This window comes from Chenopodium album, chromosome 13, assembly GCF_948465745.1.
Source record: "Chenopodium album chromosome 13, dcCheAlbu1.1, whole genome shotgun sequence".
NCBI classification, from domain to species: Eukaryota; Viridiplantae; Streptophyta; class Magnoliopsida; order Caryophyllales; family Amaranthaceae; genus Chenopodium; species Chenopodium album.
The window spans coordinates 26,246,655-26,263,073 of record NC_137846.1 but is presented as its reverse complement, the minus strand read 5'-3'; the positions used below and the strand labels follow the sequence as shown (position 1 = coordinate 26,263,073).

The window sequence follows — 16,419 nt, the reverse complement described above, 5'->3', positions numbered from 1 at the left end:
TATGAAATGCTTATGTTCATACGCATTCAAAAAATGAATCAATGCATATGTTCATATTTTGAATGCGTATGTTCATTTTCTAAAATGCATATATTCATATATTTAATGCATGTTCATGTTTTTTTAATACTTATAATGCATATCTTACATAATCATTTTGTTTTTTATTTCTTCAATTTCCTTATGTTCATAATTAAGTATCGTAAATTCAATTCATATGAATTACATGTTCACAAACCAAATCAAATTGATCAAAATTCATTACAAAATCACCACATAATAAATCGAAATTCATACATAGATCAAATTGATAGAAACTAAACAAAATACAATTACAATTGAATATAACCTTTTAAAAAAAAAACTAAATGAACATGTTAAAAAAAGTTATAAACATTCAGTATATTAAAAAATATACTTTGTGTTTGTAGGTACTAGTATTAATTTTTGTTTTTGGTTCATCATGCCATGGAATCTATCTTGATGCCTAATAAATTAATAACATTCGTTTGTATTATATGTGAGCTTCAGTTTGTTTGAATAATTATAGAAAAAATCTGTTTAATTGTTACTAGAAGGAAAGGACTTACTTTTTGATATAATTAATGCTTGAAGGACTTAACTTATCATAATCAATGACCTAACTTTTTGGCCGGAGCTCAGGTGAGTTAATTGGCCTGGCTGAAATTTAACCTTAGGTCTTTAAAGGTGAAAAAAAAAAGTGAGGTCCTTAAAGGTGAAAATAGTGAAATATGAGGTCCTTATATTATACTTAACTCTAAAAATGAACATGATTTTCATATTCATCATATAGTTCAAATTCATTGTATATAATAATAAATCGCTAAAATGTGTTCATTTTTTGTGTAGTAAATGTTCATTTTTAATTTACTAATGTTCATTTTTTAATTAATACATGTTCATTTTTCTTACAGAAATTATACAAAAGTTCGATTATAATTATTCCAACTAAAAAATTTGAATATATATCATAAATCTGATCTTGATTCATCAATCATCATAGAGAAAATAATTATTGGTCTATTATTGATTAAGAATAAATAAAATAAAACCCACCTCCTTCTCCATTAGTGCTCTGAAACTCATAATCATTTTACTAAATGATGAAGGGATGAAGATCATTGTAATTATATCATCATTATTGCAAATTTTTGATCAAGAACATTCTTCAATAACATTCGTGGCTGGATTTGTGATGAATCAATTGAATTGATGCAATTGATGAATTTGGGATGAATTTGATTATTTGTATATTAATTCAATTGCTGAATTTAAGATGAATATCATTATATTTAGATTTAATTAGTAATCGATATTGCAATGATAAAGGATTGATGAATTTGTTTGATTATTTTATAAATGTATTATATGAAAAAAAAAATAATAAAAAATAAAAAATAAAAAAAATTGAGGATGGGAGAATGTTGGAGAAGAAAGTAGTGTATGCTTGCTTTTTATTTGGTATCACATGTGTTTTAAGGTGGGACAGCTATCTTAGCTGCACAAGGGTGCAAGTAAGAATATGCCTATTTAAAACTGCATTTTTGTGGTTTGGGTTGGGTTATTACCTAGAGGTAATCAAAAATCGGTCAGGCCGGGCCCATACATAAAATCTTGTACCTGAACCTGAAAAATAGTGCCGCGCTTATCACACCAAAACGGGTTTTTCAGGATTTTTTCGGGCCGGGCTTGAGTTTTGAACTAAAAATGCATTTTTAGCCTTACCCAAATTAATGATCATCTATATTATAACCCAAACCTCACTAACTAGAATGCGTACACCCCTAGTTGCAACAGTTTGCTTCTACACTATTGATAGGAAATTTGTCAATTACTACCTAAAAAAGAGGCCTTTGACAATTATTACCCGTACAAAATTTGTTAATTACTACCCCTATAATTGATTAATTATAACGATTACCTAATTGAATTTTTCGGCTACTTAACTCATAAATGACATTATTTGACAGCCTAACCCCTAATTATATCATTTTAATCCTAATTATAACAAATTCCCTAATTTAAAAAAATATATATATATAACCCTAGCCCCCTCCCCAAGTGAACACCCACCACAAACCCAACCCCATCCTCCACGACGCCTCTTCCTTCCTAGCCGTGCACCAGAAACCCAACTCCCTCCCCCGGTGAACACCGCGAGCCCAGCCCCCTCCATTGCCGAACTCCATGAATGCAAGGGAATGTGGTTTCGAAGCTGGAAGGGGACGATTTTCAGGGCTAGGGAAGGAGCGGAGGGCAGTTATTGGGGAAGAGGAGGGGAGGCTATCAAGGGCTAGAGAAAGGGAGGTGGGGTGTTTTCAGGGGGGCTTGATAATTGAGGGTTGGGGATGGCGATAGAGCGGTTTTCGGGGATTGGGGGAAGGAGAGGGGTGGTAATCGGGGGTTGGGGAAGGAGATGGGGTAGTTTTCGGGGAGTGGCGAAAAGGAGAGGGTGGGTTTTTGGTGGTGGGGATAGGGTAAGGGGCTGCCAAAGGTGGAATAATGGTGGTGTGGTGGTAGAAAGGTAGTAATATAGGGTTTTTTTTTAATAAAATAGAATTTAAATGCCAATAATTGCAGTTTGGCTTGAAAATGATGTCATCAATATTTAATTCATCGGAAATCAAGATAACGTAGTAATCGTTACAATTAATCGATTTTAGGGTAGTAATTAGCAATATTTTTGTAGGGGTAGAAATTGACAAAGTTCTCTTTTTTGAGGTAATAATCCACAAATTTTCTCTATATAGTCATGGTAACTCTTAATATATTCATCTGAATCTTGTCAATTTGTACTTTCATTATATCAAACTGTTTAAAATTTTACATATACATATTAATCAGATATATAAAGAATTGAAATCGCACAACTGTAATTATATTAATGCTTTCCGTAAGAATAGAAAATAAATTCAACTTTATTATTTTATTTCTATGAAATATCAAATTATGTACAAATGGAAGCAAGCTAGTACAAAAACACAAGGGGGAAAAAAGATTATGAAATGATTGCTATTAGTAAAATCTGTGATTTGTTACAAGGGTGGAACTATTTAAATCACATAAACAAATTTTCGTGATATCTAAACCTAAGTATACAAAAAGAATGGGCATAATTTACAAGTGCTGATTTCCTGAGGCATAAATTACACAGCTGGCTTCCTTCCCAGTAATTAAACTATTATCATCAACTTAAGCTAGAAATGTACAGTGTCTTGTCCTCACATAAGCATATTTAACTCAGATAGATCATCCATGGGTATTTCAAGACCCATGGAGTCGTGATCTTGCAAACCATCCTCATCAAAATTTAACCAAGTACTCAGATCTTGATGTCCTTCAAATTCATTTGCTACACTAAGGTCTTCAATCGAGTCTATTTCACTTAAGGGCAAGCTACTAAGGTCCATAACATCTTTGCACTCTTTCGATGAATCAAGAATGTTTCCAGGAGAGATTAACCCTTCACGTTTCCTATTACTATTATTAGCGACCATGTCACTGGAAACATTAGCTGAAGGTTGGACTGGATGTGTAGACAACTGTGCAGCCTTTTGCTTAGGTTTCGATTTTGTTTTCCGTTCACCCCTTAAATTAGATATTGATGGGCGGCCAGCTTTGGGACCGGAATCTCTTTCAGTTCTCTTTCCCTTTGCTCCACCCAAAAGAGATGATCCAAGAGTTGATCTTAAGGCAGTATTTCCACCAACATCATCAAGCAACACTTCCTTCTTCTTGCCTCTGTTCAATATAGGTCCATTCTTTGCAAAAGCATGGTCAGACTGATGAGAAAGAGCTTCATATGCATCAAATGGACCCCTACCAGATTTATCATTTTGAAAATCAAGCTGTTCAGGACCAGCAACGTATGCTCCTGTAAACATTAAAAGCAGAAAGTTATTTTCAAAGGGATATGTCAATGAAAATGATAACTTGTGGTCAAGGGACTTTTCAGACTCCATGAGTTCAGTTAAACAGTTTCTCATCCTACTTAAGTGGGTGATAGGATGATAATTAATTTGCACCCACGTCAAATATTTACTTCTTTTGTTTAAATAGTCTTTATATAAGAGACCAGCTAGGTACATGTTTGCGGTATGAGTTAAACCAGAGTCCCAGATAGACGATTTATATTCACTACAGCTAACAAGCTAGTTTGATCGGATGTATACTAAAATAATACCTGATGATCTGGAGTCCAATCGCATGTTCTGTTCTGCTTGGATGCCACTAGCGACTCCCGTGTTATTGCTAGGTACAGCAAGAAGAACATCACGAAGAGAAGGCTCACTGAAACAACTCTTCCCTGCGTCTTCAAATTTCCGACACCTAGCCAAGGTTCTTCTAATGAAGGCCAAGGCCACGTGTCTTGAGACCTTAGTGATCCCAATTCTAGCAGCACTGCTTCCACGTGTTGCCTGGTGAGAAAATGAATGATATCGTATTAATGTATTAGATAATAAAAAATTATACATATAAGACGCAGCAAAAGCACTTCAATTCCACAACTAGTACTAAATATTCAATATAATAGTGAACACACTTACTTGACCCTATAACTTTCACCTCTTTCTAGAGATCTAATATCACAGATCTAGGAGTTGCTCTTGGGGTTGAACCTCCATTCTTTTAAATCAGATTTTAGATATCATTCATCTAACCACAGAAAAACTCCAACAACACAGTTCACACAAGAGTACAATGGTAGAGAAAGGATCCAAAACATAACTAGCATAGAATAAGTAAATAAATTTGCTGTATTTATCCAATTTACATGAAGGTAACAAAAGTTGGCACCTAAACATAATCCATGTACAAACAAGTGATGCTTTTACGTTGTATCTTGTTCACATTTGACAGCAAGAAAATGGCACAATAGAAACCTCAGCCATTGCACACTTCATCAACAAGAATCTTTCCGTCTCTGATAAGCATCCTCTTTTTTTTTTCACTTCATTCTTGATGTAAGTCAAGTTTTTTGTTTCAAATTTATTATTATTACTCCCCTCCCAATATAAAGGTCCCATTTCACCCAAAGATTTTGTCTCCAAATAAAAGTGCCATTTATTCACTGTCACATTGTTATTTACTTTTAATCAACCAATCCCACTCTCTTGTTATTATATTCACCAATAATCAACCAAATCCCACTCTCTTTTTTAATTCACCTTTAATGAAACCAAACTACCAAACCCAACCTTCTGTTATTCACCTTCCTAAAAATGTGAGTAAAAGGAAAATGGGACTTGTATTTATGGACGGACAAAGTACAACGCACTAACATTCAATTGCTTCCCATCAACAAACTACTTAAAGCACCCATTCTTTAATGCATTAATAGACTTGTAGCCTACAGAAGTAAAGACATAATATTAAATTGATATACACACCAAACAAGCAGGGGTAATCACTAATATCAACAAAACCACATAGAAATACTTCAAGATAAACAATATGGCCCGTAGAGGAAAAAAGTACCAGAAGCTTTCGGTAAGCCAACTCAATTAACCTGTTCATTGCAAGCCGCTCAAGGTCCCTGAAAAAATTAAATAAAGATTAATTGTAGCACATGCATCAGCTCCAGATGGTAAGCAAAAAGTCAATAATCTTACCGTCCTTCAACATCCTTGTCTTCTACAGCTTTATTTAATTTGTCCAAGTATGCTTTCCTTTCCATGGCCTACAGAATCACAGTAATATAATGTAAATTACAGATGATGAAAATACTATTCAAGTAAAGATAAATTACAGTAAACTATTGTAAATGCACTGATCTTGCCCAAAACAGATCTCAAGTGTAGCATTAGGGCCTACAGAAAACAAACTAAACCTAGGCAATAAAAAGAAAAGATCGAGATAATCAATTGGTGGATTAGAAGAAAGTGCCAATTTTGTCGAAGCAGAACTGCATCATCGACATACAATAGCAAATAATCTGGAATCTAAGGACAGAGAAATCAACCTGCGAGGAAAGTTGCTTTTTAAGTTGGACAATGTCTTGATTAATCAACTCTTCCTCTCCCTCTGCTAGATCAGGCTGAAAGGAAAAGATAAAAGTGATTAAATTTCAGAATGCTACCAAGTATCACATGCATGGACTTGCATACAAAAAGGATTTAGGCTAATGTCAAATAACCTCAAGGTTGGAGCAAGACCAAAAGAGAAATACAAAAGGTTCAACTTTAGATGCTGAAACAAATACATACCACAGTCTCTGGATATAAGCCAATGCTTTGCAACTCAAGCAGCAGTTTATCATCCATGCACATCTGGTCATATTCACATTCAAATGAAGAATTACCAGAAGCATTCATATGAATAGCTAGTGACCCATTTGTGTCATTTCTGTGAAGCACAGGACCGGCCTGACCAACAGAGTGTGTAAAACCGTAATCATCTTCCTCAATTTCATCATGCATAGGAACGTGGATATTTGAGAACCTATGATTGGCATTGCCATTGCAAGATATTCTATCAGCCATACATGGATCATCTCTATTAGCTAGAGAAGCAGCATTGCTAAGAAAATGGTTTTCTTCAAAGTCTTCAAAATCATCTTCAACAATGAGAGCAGAAAGGACTCTCTGGTATAATGGGGTGAGGCTGTTAGGCCCTTTTTGAGAGTCTGATCCTCTACATGAAGAATCATAATCCTGACAGTGATTAATGAAGTCTCCTGTCTTGGCTGATTCTGTCAGCCCATTGTCCAGGGTGCATATCTTGGTTTCTCCGGAAACAAAACTTTGTGTCCGAAAATGTTCTATTTCAGTAACATTTCTCTGCAAGATGAGGATGAACAGTAACCACATGCATTTTAAGAGTAATATATATATATATATATAGAGAGAGAGAGAGAGAGAGTTAACATTAAAAACTAGAATACTGTGCCACCTTAAAATAACAGAGTAACAGCATATGATGTAGCAAGCAATCCACAAAAGAAAAGAGAAGAAAAAAAAAAATCAAGTGCCACAAAAAGGTAAGTAAAATAACAATTATAACAACCTAAAACCTAGTACTCAAGTTTGCAATCAAAGAGAACAACAAAAAGGCAAGTAAAATAGATATGCAAGGAATCTTAGTGCCACAAAAATCTCCCTCTGCCTTCTATGAATGAGACTTTTATATTAATCGTCCAGAAATTTAGGGATAAAGGCCCTATATATTTCTACAAGCCGAAGTTGAACATTTTCCAGTAGTGACATACTTTACAGTAGCACACACCACCTATAGCGACATATTTTACAGCTAAGAAAAACAGTTATAATTACTTCCATTTGGAATTTACTTTGACAAATCTCTCAAGGCATGTGAAACAGGCACTAGAAAGGTGCTTGACCAACTTACTTAACTATCAAAGATTAATCTATGCTAGAAGCACATACCAGAGTATTATCGCCAAGGCTTGTCAACTCACTTTCATTTGAACGATCCTCTGCAATTTTTAGCTGTTACATGTGCATAACCACCAACAACAGCAAACAAGAATTCAAATTCCAATCAAACAGATACAGGAGCTTCTGCTAAACACATAGTACACAAATTGTACACGACAAAATCACCTGTTCTTCCAAAAAAGATTTATCCTCTGGTCTAAAATTAAAAAGGGGTTCCATTCTTTTCCAAAATGAAGAAGAACAGCCATTATCTGCAAAATCAAACACCATTTGTGAAAACAAATCCACATTAAATGACAAATCACACAAAATTCAGATGGAGGCATACAACTGGCATTGCAAGCAAACTGCGCCGCTGCTAAAAGTTCATCACGGTCATCATCCGATTCACCTGAAACAGCACACAAAAAGCATGTTGGTCATACAAGTGACAGGCACAAGCAGCCCATGCTTACTGATCACAGTCACAAGTAAAAATCAAGTGTCAACCAAGTCAGCAATTAATATCCTTTAAATATTACTTTAACTCTAGACAAACACAATAATGCCACAAAGATAGTATATTTAATTGTATGAACAATCAATTTCAGGAGCAAAATACTAAATTTTATTTTAGGGACAGACAAACAGCTCAAGTGAAAAACACTTCTTTTATTATATCATGGCAGATATAATCAGATGTTCTATGATGAACAATTTAAACAATATTCCTGAAATGGTCACATACTCACGTCTATTTCTTGCAAATGTCATGTAAATAATAGTCTTAGGATATTGTTATATTTGGTGCTAAGTACATGAGGTGTTTTTGCTCATATTTTATGAGAAAATCACAGTATGGTTACAAAGGTGGTTTTCTCAGAATATATCAGCAAAACACCTTATGTACTAAGCATCAAGTATAATAATGGTCTAAGGCTAATGTATACATGGCATTCACAAAATTGCCTCAATGACTGGTTAATCAGCTTGGAACTTAGTTCTTTCCTTAACTCTGATGTTAAAATTAATCACTGCCCTTGCTCTTGAGAGAAATGTCTATTCAGTTTTTACAAAAAACAATTAGCAAAAGTTACACACCAAATAGATGTCAAACCTGTGAAATCTGGAGAGCTACTATTTGGCAGAGGTCCAAGACGGGTAAATCCCTTACGATCTGATTGCTTTTTAAGAGGAGGACGGCCTGACTTACTGCAGTACATAGAGAAAATAAAATATCAGTCTAACCCTGTTACATTAAATAACGGGTAAACTCTTGATCACTTAAAAAGTCTTCACCTTCCATTCTTCTCAGAACCAGGCCTTGCACTCCTAACAGGTTTTCCCATTGTTGGATTATCCAGCTTCTCCCTTAAAGGAGACATGCTACCCTTTGGCATGGAAGAGCCCCTCCCACTTCGACCTTGTCTACGTACACCATCACCAATTTCATCCTTCACAAGCAATTTGCTCTTCTTTGTGAACAAGCCAGAAGGACTAGCATGCTGATGAGAGTTGGAACTTTTATCATCCAACTCAGAACCACCAAGCTCTTTATCCTTGAGTCTGTTGTCAACAGCACTAGTTTCCTCACCTTCAGATAATCTTGCCGGAGAAGATGCATTGTCAAGTTTAGCCTTTAGCTGCTGTGAGCTACTCATTATATTTCTGACAGGAAATGACCCATTCACAGAGCCAGATATTCTGGTGCTAAAATCATTAGGAGTGCATCCTTCAGATGAAATCTGTGCTTCATCATGATTGGAAGTAGGAGACACAATATTTGTTCTCCGATTACGGGAAATTTTTTGTGGTCTTTGACCCACCCATTGAGCCATTCCAGATGATGAATCAGTCGAGGGTAGGGGACGTTTACGATTATTCACTCCAGCCAAAGAATGGACCTTATTTACATTAAGGGGTTGTTCCCAGTCTTCTGCTGCCCCAGACATTCGCGAGAAGCTCGGAGATGAATTTCCTACTGAGGCAGGACCAGTTCGGTGAGCTCTTGAAGCCTTGCCCTTCGTAATGGAACCAGGGCTGAACACATGGGGATCCTCACGCATATTTAACCTAAATGATACAAAGATGAGAGGTCATCATTAAAAAACTAGATCAGCATGCAGTTTAAACTGCTACAAAAATAGGATCATAAAATCCAATTCAAAGCAGTTAGTATCCAAACAATTGGAGCTATTACATACTTAGAATTTCCTTTTGGCACTAATCTTTCCTTGTTCATTCCAGTAAGTTCCCTAGAAAGAGAAGTCTTGTCCAATTCATTCTTAGGTGTCATACGACCGCTCAAGCTCACAGGTGATGGAGCTCTTTCTAACTTGTTGCTTCCATTAGTACCATTGGAAGACCCGGATCTACAAAATATAAACTTTCACAGTTGAATTAATGCAAAACAGACATGGAAAGAAAAAATTCTCAAGAATAAATGCCAAACTTGGCCGGTGTCAAACTCAATCTCCATGACCGATAGAGTTCACCTTGCCAATTTTTGCAAAGATTGAGCGTGTGAAATGCAACTAACAAGGCTGATCTAAAATCTGGAAAGGACATTGTAGAAATAAGAGATTGACCCATGAATTTATTAAAAGAAAAATTAAAAAAAAAAAAAAAATTATTCATCTGGAGCAACATAATTTTTTATCAGGTCTAGGTACCTAACAATTAAATCAACTATATGCTCCTGGTGCAATTTTTTCCTATCCACATAGAAAAGCATTCTTAGATTACAGGTGGTAGACTAATGACATGACACATATATGTTGACCCAAAAGTCACAGTAACACTGCTGGTGCCTAGAGTTCTGTAAAGGCTGCTATGGAGTACTCAAAAACGACTTCAGTTAGTCTTCCTTAGGGTTATGGATCTTATCCTACAGTTCCTTCCTGCACAAATTTAATCCAGCTCCAAGGCCTTATTATTGTTATTACTAGTCATGCAGCAAGAGGAGTGCAATATACAATGGCCAAGAAAATATAGAAGCTTTTCAGCCATATAATATATTAGAAGACATGAGGCCGAACTTTTAGATCGAAGAAATAGTAAAACACCTGAAGCCAAGAGCATCTGAAGAGTGAATTCCAGAATCATTGCCAAGCCTACCGTGCATGGTCCTCTTAAGCTCTCCATCACCATCAACCGACCTAGGGAATACACTACTTACTGAACGTTTTCTTTTCATTTTTTTGTCCCATCCTTCTCCACCAGCAGGTAATCTGCGAATTTTTTCTTCACCAAGTTCAGAGCTACCCTCCTTAGGTCCATCTTTATCCTTTCCCATCACTAAATGTTGCCTTGGGACTCCATTGCTCCGTCCTTCTGACTGAAAATTTTAAACAACCAAAAATTAATGGAAGTTATACAGATACATCAACAGTTGCAAAGTACAACTGTCAACATAACTCAAAGCCACTGGAAATAAGAGCAGGGCAAATTTCCCCAACAAACCCCATAGATTACAGCAACTAATAACTAAAATAAACAGATTGAGGACAATCTAAACAAAAGGCTAATAATGGAAACAGAACTAGGATCTGGGAATGTAAAAGGTCATTTTGACAGAAAAGGCAAGAGATGTGCCCTCCTTTATATTTCTATCATCAATATATGTGAGATTCAAAAAGGTATCTTTCAGTCTTCAGTGATCAGCAAAAATAAAGCACAGTCAATCAGTCATTGATTATGCCAATAAAATTACTATGCATATTATACTTCCCTACCCTTTTAAAAGTTCAAGCAAACTCTTCTGAATAGTGTGCGGATATGTATACCATAAAAATATTTGTTTTTTTTTTCCCTCATTAATGTTATGAATAGTGTGCGGACATTTATGCCGCTAAAAATGTTTGTTTATTTGTTTTCCCTCAGTTATGTTAATTGCCTCTTCTTCAAATTTTTAAGAATATTGTGCGGACATTTATACCCCTACAAAAATATTTCTTTACATATTTTTTCCTCATTGATACTGTCAACAAATAAATTTGTGACATAAGACCAAACCGAAAGAGTTCCCTAGACGTAGCTAGCTATGGCACCCCACTAAAGAATAAAATTACAACAAATTAAATGGCAAAGCCAAAGGATTGAACTACATAAGAAAAAGGAATATAACTTGGTGTATGGTATATACATACCCGCATTTCCCCCATTGGTGTACGGGCACGCTTATTGAGACCCATGTTCTTACTTCTGTCCTCTAACTTTTGGGTTGCGAGATCCGGTGAGTTTCGATGTGACTGGGCTCCCATCTTCAGCAAGTTTGAACCACCTGATCTTTCGTTTGGCAATTGCTTCTTTGAGTTTGAAGCTTCAAAATACTTGTTCAATTTATTTAACGAATCATCCAATCTTTTGACCCTAGTCCTGCATTTAGCATTAGCATACCTCTTTTAAGCATAAAACCAAATCTAGGCAAAAAGACACCCACATTTGAAGCACAAATACAATGCTAACACTATAGATGAATAAATAAAAAGACAAAAGGATAACATCAGTATAACTTTCAGCACATGAATGTTTCTCCTGCATAAATTTACTGGGTATAATACTCCAAAGGGAGATATTATAACCAAAATCATCAAAACGATATAAGACCACTGAATTATATGCATGCATTTAGCATTAATAAGTACCTAGCCTTCAAAGATCCTTCATAAACACCTGCTTTTAAGCGTTTCAATTCTTCAGTAGCCAAATTCGGTGGAGGCTTAGCATGACCTGCTCCAAAAGAATTATCTTCAGAGGCATTACCAAAGGAATAACCTAATGCCCTCTTCAATTCACCTGCCCGTATATTTTTCAGATCTCCCATTGTAATGGGCTCCAATACCAAACACTGGGATAATGGTGGCAAATCGGCCATCGGTGAAGCATTCATTTTCGATGTGCCAGAGCTATAATTCCTACCATCACTTCCCTCACGAAAGCTTCCGGACCTATCCAAACTAGGACCCGCATAACTACTTCGCTGCCCATTTGAATAGCTCCCTGAAAAGCCTGAATTATCCGGACTGGCAGAACTCAATTCAAACTTTGCATTTCCAGCCATTAGCTCAAGTCCAAATACTAACTCATGTCCAGTAAAACTTAAAAACTTCTACTCCAGAACAATTTAACTAGCTAAAGTATCAGCCCATCAACGACCAATGATTCCTCAAGTACCAAGTCAAGGACACAACCCACAATCCAATAAGCCCTTAACTCAGACCAGAATTTAGCAAACAATCTGTCAAAAATAGCAATAAATGAAGCCATGATACGCATTAAATAATAAATTAAGAACAAAAAAGGCTATTTACTTATTTCTCCACCCAAAGTGTCCCAAGATACCTACTTTCCTTACTAAAAAATTGCTTGCAAAGATTAAACACACATCAATATTCACACTAATCATCTTTCCACAAATCAGCAAAAATCTAATAAAATAATAATTTAAAGCAAGTATAAACATAATTAATAAACCCAATTGAATTCGATAAATATCAGCTAAATCATGCCAAAATAAAACAGACAAATTAATCAAATTAAGCAACTAACAAACAACTAGAGTACCACAAATCAAGTAAGCAAACGAACATAATTACCTAAAAAATTCAAAACCCTAGCTCAACCAAAAAATAGGTTTTTTTTTTTAATAACCCAAATTGAGCAAGATAAAAAAAATCACAAATATGCAAAACAAACCCGTAAACAACCAAGAAAAAAATTTCTATTCTCATGACTTTGCCTGACATTAAAGAGTTATATAAACCAAAGCCTGCAACACATTAACAACCAAAGTTGACTCAATTATAAAACTAAACTCGATAAATTACGCTAAATTTTTCTTCCTTAACAATATGAATTGCATAATTGTAGCAACGAGATCGCTCAATATAATCTTCCATAACTTCAGTAATTACAATCAACGGTTTAATAATCCAACTTAGAAGAACCCTAAATTGACTATAACTGAAAGTTAAATAACGATTAAACACTAGATTGTGAAATTGTAATTCGATGATTGAAATATAAAACATCTTACCTTAGAAGATGCTTCAATTGAAGGTAAAAAGCTTCGAAGCCGCTTCAATGGAGAATACAGAGTACGCTTCAATGGAGGAGAGAGAAGAGGGGGAAGGGGTGCAGCGCAAACGTGAAAAAGATCGAAAGGGGGAAAAAGAAAAATATAGATCTAAGACGAATATTAATGACACGCCTATAATATCAACTCAATTGGTATTAAAAACCGACTTGATCCGAAAATATCAAGTTAAATTGAGTCTGATACGAGTTAGTTTGAGTCGATAAGCCTTGAATTCAAACCCGTCTTATATAATTGATTTGAATTTTTTTTTCTTTTTTTTTTTTTTGAAAAAAGAAGTCCCAAATGACACTAAGTTTCATTAAATAAAGTCATATGGCATTTATAATTGACAATTAACAATAATGAAAATGAATTTAACAAAATCAAACAAGAATTAATGGGGGAAGGGCTAAGAATCCAAATGCATGAATATAACAATTCGGCACATTCTCGATTCGTTGTCTCATACAACTTTTTGAGTGGATCCGTCGTCGCTTTGCAATTTTGGGAGAATGTAAATTCTTGTGCTGATTCCATAACCCGAATTCGAGCCATAATCAATCGTAGCCCCGCACAACCGGAGACCAAACTAAACACAAATAAAACGTTGTCTTTCGAAGGAGTCCGAAAAACCTTGTCTTTCGAAGGAGATCAAAAAAACCTTGTCTTTCTAAGGAGATAAACCTTTTCTTTCGAGGGAGACGTTATTGTAACCTAAGAAACAAAAAACTTAAAAGAAAATAAAGATTGGGGCTTTCCACTGGTGAAATCCGATGTAAGCCCCTTCAAAATTGACAATGGAGGGCTAGAGTTTATGAGAGAGAAGGCTAGGGTTTTTTGTAATGTCAATTGATTTGAAATTTTAGTTATTAATCATCCATTTTATTTAAAAAAAAAACCTTTTAATCAAAATCATTGAGATCCAAAAATTACTTGATATTACCTGACGTTGTAATTACTCAGTCCATTTATACCCAAATTGTTATTATTATCACTCGAAATTATTGTTCAATACATATTAACTTCACTTTTATTAAACCTAGTCTGTTTTAGACTTGACATGTTTATAACCCAACCCTTTTACGAAGTAGTTTTTAACTTAAATTCAAATTTACAAATTTGTTTATAATGACTAAGAGCATCAACAGCGGTAGAACGAAAGTCCTAACTTGCACATAAGCATGAATATGGAACAAGAAGCTAGCTGCTCCCTCCATTTTTTTTTTATTTGCATCACTTGTGTTTGCGCGGAGTTTTTAGGAGAATAAATTTGGTATAATATAATAATGTGAGTGGATGAATAATTTATTAATGGTAAAAGTAATGTGGGGATCATGAAAGTGAAAGTATGTGAGAAAGTAGTGGGGACCATGAGAGAGAAAATGATAAAGTAGTTGAGTGGAGTTTAAAGTAAGAGAGAAATAATAAAATATAGTATAAAGTTACTAAATAGAAGTGATGCAAATACCAAAAAAAAAAAGCATCCATGAAAGAAAAGTGATGCAAAAAAAAAAAAAAAAAAAAAAAAAAAAAAAAAAAAACGGAGGGAGTAGTTTGGAAGAAATATTTTACTTACATGGTTGGGCAAAGCCATGTAGTTTCACAGGTTCTAAAGTTATTGGGTATGATAAAGAAATGTGTTGTTTGATTATTAAAGTGATGGAGTTGAATTTATATTTTGATCAAGGTTTGCTATAAAACTTATATTTAAGTTAGATTCATCTTTATTTTTAGTTACCATATTCATAATTTTTATATCTTTTTAAATGTAGCTTAAATTATGTAATTACAATATAGCATTGAAAATCGTACAAAAAAAATAAAATAGGAATAGAAAAAATGGAGGGAGTTTTCCACGAAAAAAAAACGAAGGGAGTAGTAACTTTGGAGTTACAAAAATTAAAATTGATTTTGAAAAAAAATAAACGACATTTAAAACATAATACTTCCTATAAAAAATTTAGAGAAAAAAAAATTAAATTTAATTAGGTAATTTTTCCTTTAAGATCGCATTTTTATAGCACAAATTGTATAAATTGCCATCATTAAATATTATTAGTAATATAAAATAAATAGATGATCCTCGGGCAAATGCTCGGTGTTTCGGGGCTTTCTGTACCCCTCGAGAGAGTTACATACTTACATCACCAAAATTGGATTCCGGCGCCTATACCAACAAAACAACGGCGACTCCGATTGATAGGAGCTCCACCTCCGACGATCAAGTTAGAACGTGTTCGGAGAATGTAAAAAGGTGCGGAAAAGGAAAAGTGACATCTTCTCGGATTTCGAGATTTGGTGTTTCTTCTAATGTGAGAAAATTCAGTGTTTGTAATAAATGAACGTGCCCCTGAAAATAGGGGAAATTTCCCTATTTATATGATCATTGGAAAATGTGCCCTCTCTTAGGTCACTCTAACCTAGATTTGGTAGGCTGTGCCGTTTTACGGCTATCTCGAGAATTGGGCTCTAAAGGCCGCCTTTTCCCTTGCTAATTGGGAATGCCATGTGTCAACTGGTAAGTGTCCTTACTGGACTTGTCCTGGGATGACACGTTTCCTATTCTGATTGGGCCACGTAACATGGGTATTTTTAACTAAATCATTTGCCCCTCGTAAGGGTGACATGGCATGCCACGTGGCGCCTGTGACACATGTCACTCTGGAATTAGTGAACGATTTTTAACTGTTCACCTTCTAGGGAAATTACGGGGATGCCCCCGTTTTTACCCCTCTATTAATAGACTTTACCCCCCCCCCCCCCCTTTTCCTCCCTCATCTTTAACATTTTGAAAAGTCTAGAGAGAGAAAAAGAGAAAGTTCTAAAGAGAGAAACTCTGATCACCGCCTGCATTAGTTTTCTCAAAAACTTTCGTGTGCTATTTTCGTTGACGCAGCCGGTCAACGCTTGGGACCCTTGCTTCAGCAAACTACATCAAGGTAA

At 35.1% G+C, this 16,419-nt stretch overlaps 1 protein-coding gene across 1 annotated transcript; it reads right to left on the bottom strand.

Annotated features, from left to right (window-relative positions):
* Window positions 1-2,917: 2,917 nt before the first annotated feature.
* Window positions 2,918-13,612, bottom strand: LOC145574717 (uncharacterized). The gene is made up of 16 exons (XM_081632564.1): window positions 13,435-13,612; window positions 12,044-12,636; window positions 11,546-11,774; window positions 10,463-10,734; window positions 9,602-9,769; window positions 8,697-9,470; window positions 8,515-8,609; window positions 7,747-7,809; window positions 7,584-7,669; window positions 7,407-7,469; window positions 6,228-6,800; window positions 5,984-6,058; window positions 5,634-5,701; window positions 5,500-5,557; window positions 4,205-4,439; window positions 2,918-3,895 (listed from the first exon to the last, which is right to left on the bottom strand). The coding sequence occupies exons 2-16, from the start codon at window positions 12,457-12,459 to the stop codon at window positions 3,243-3,245; spliced, it is 3,828 nt and encodes a 1,275-aa protein (XP_081488690.1). The 5' UTR covers window positions 12,460-12,636; window positions 13,435-13,612; the 3' UTR covers window positions 2,918-3,242.
* Window positions 13,613-16,419: the final 2,807 nt, after the last annotated feature.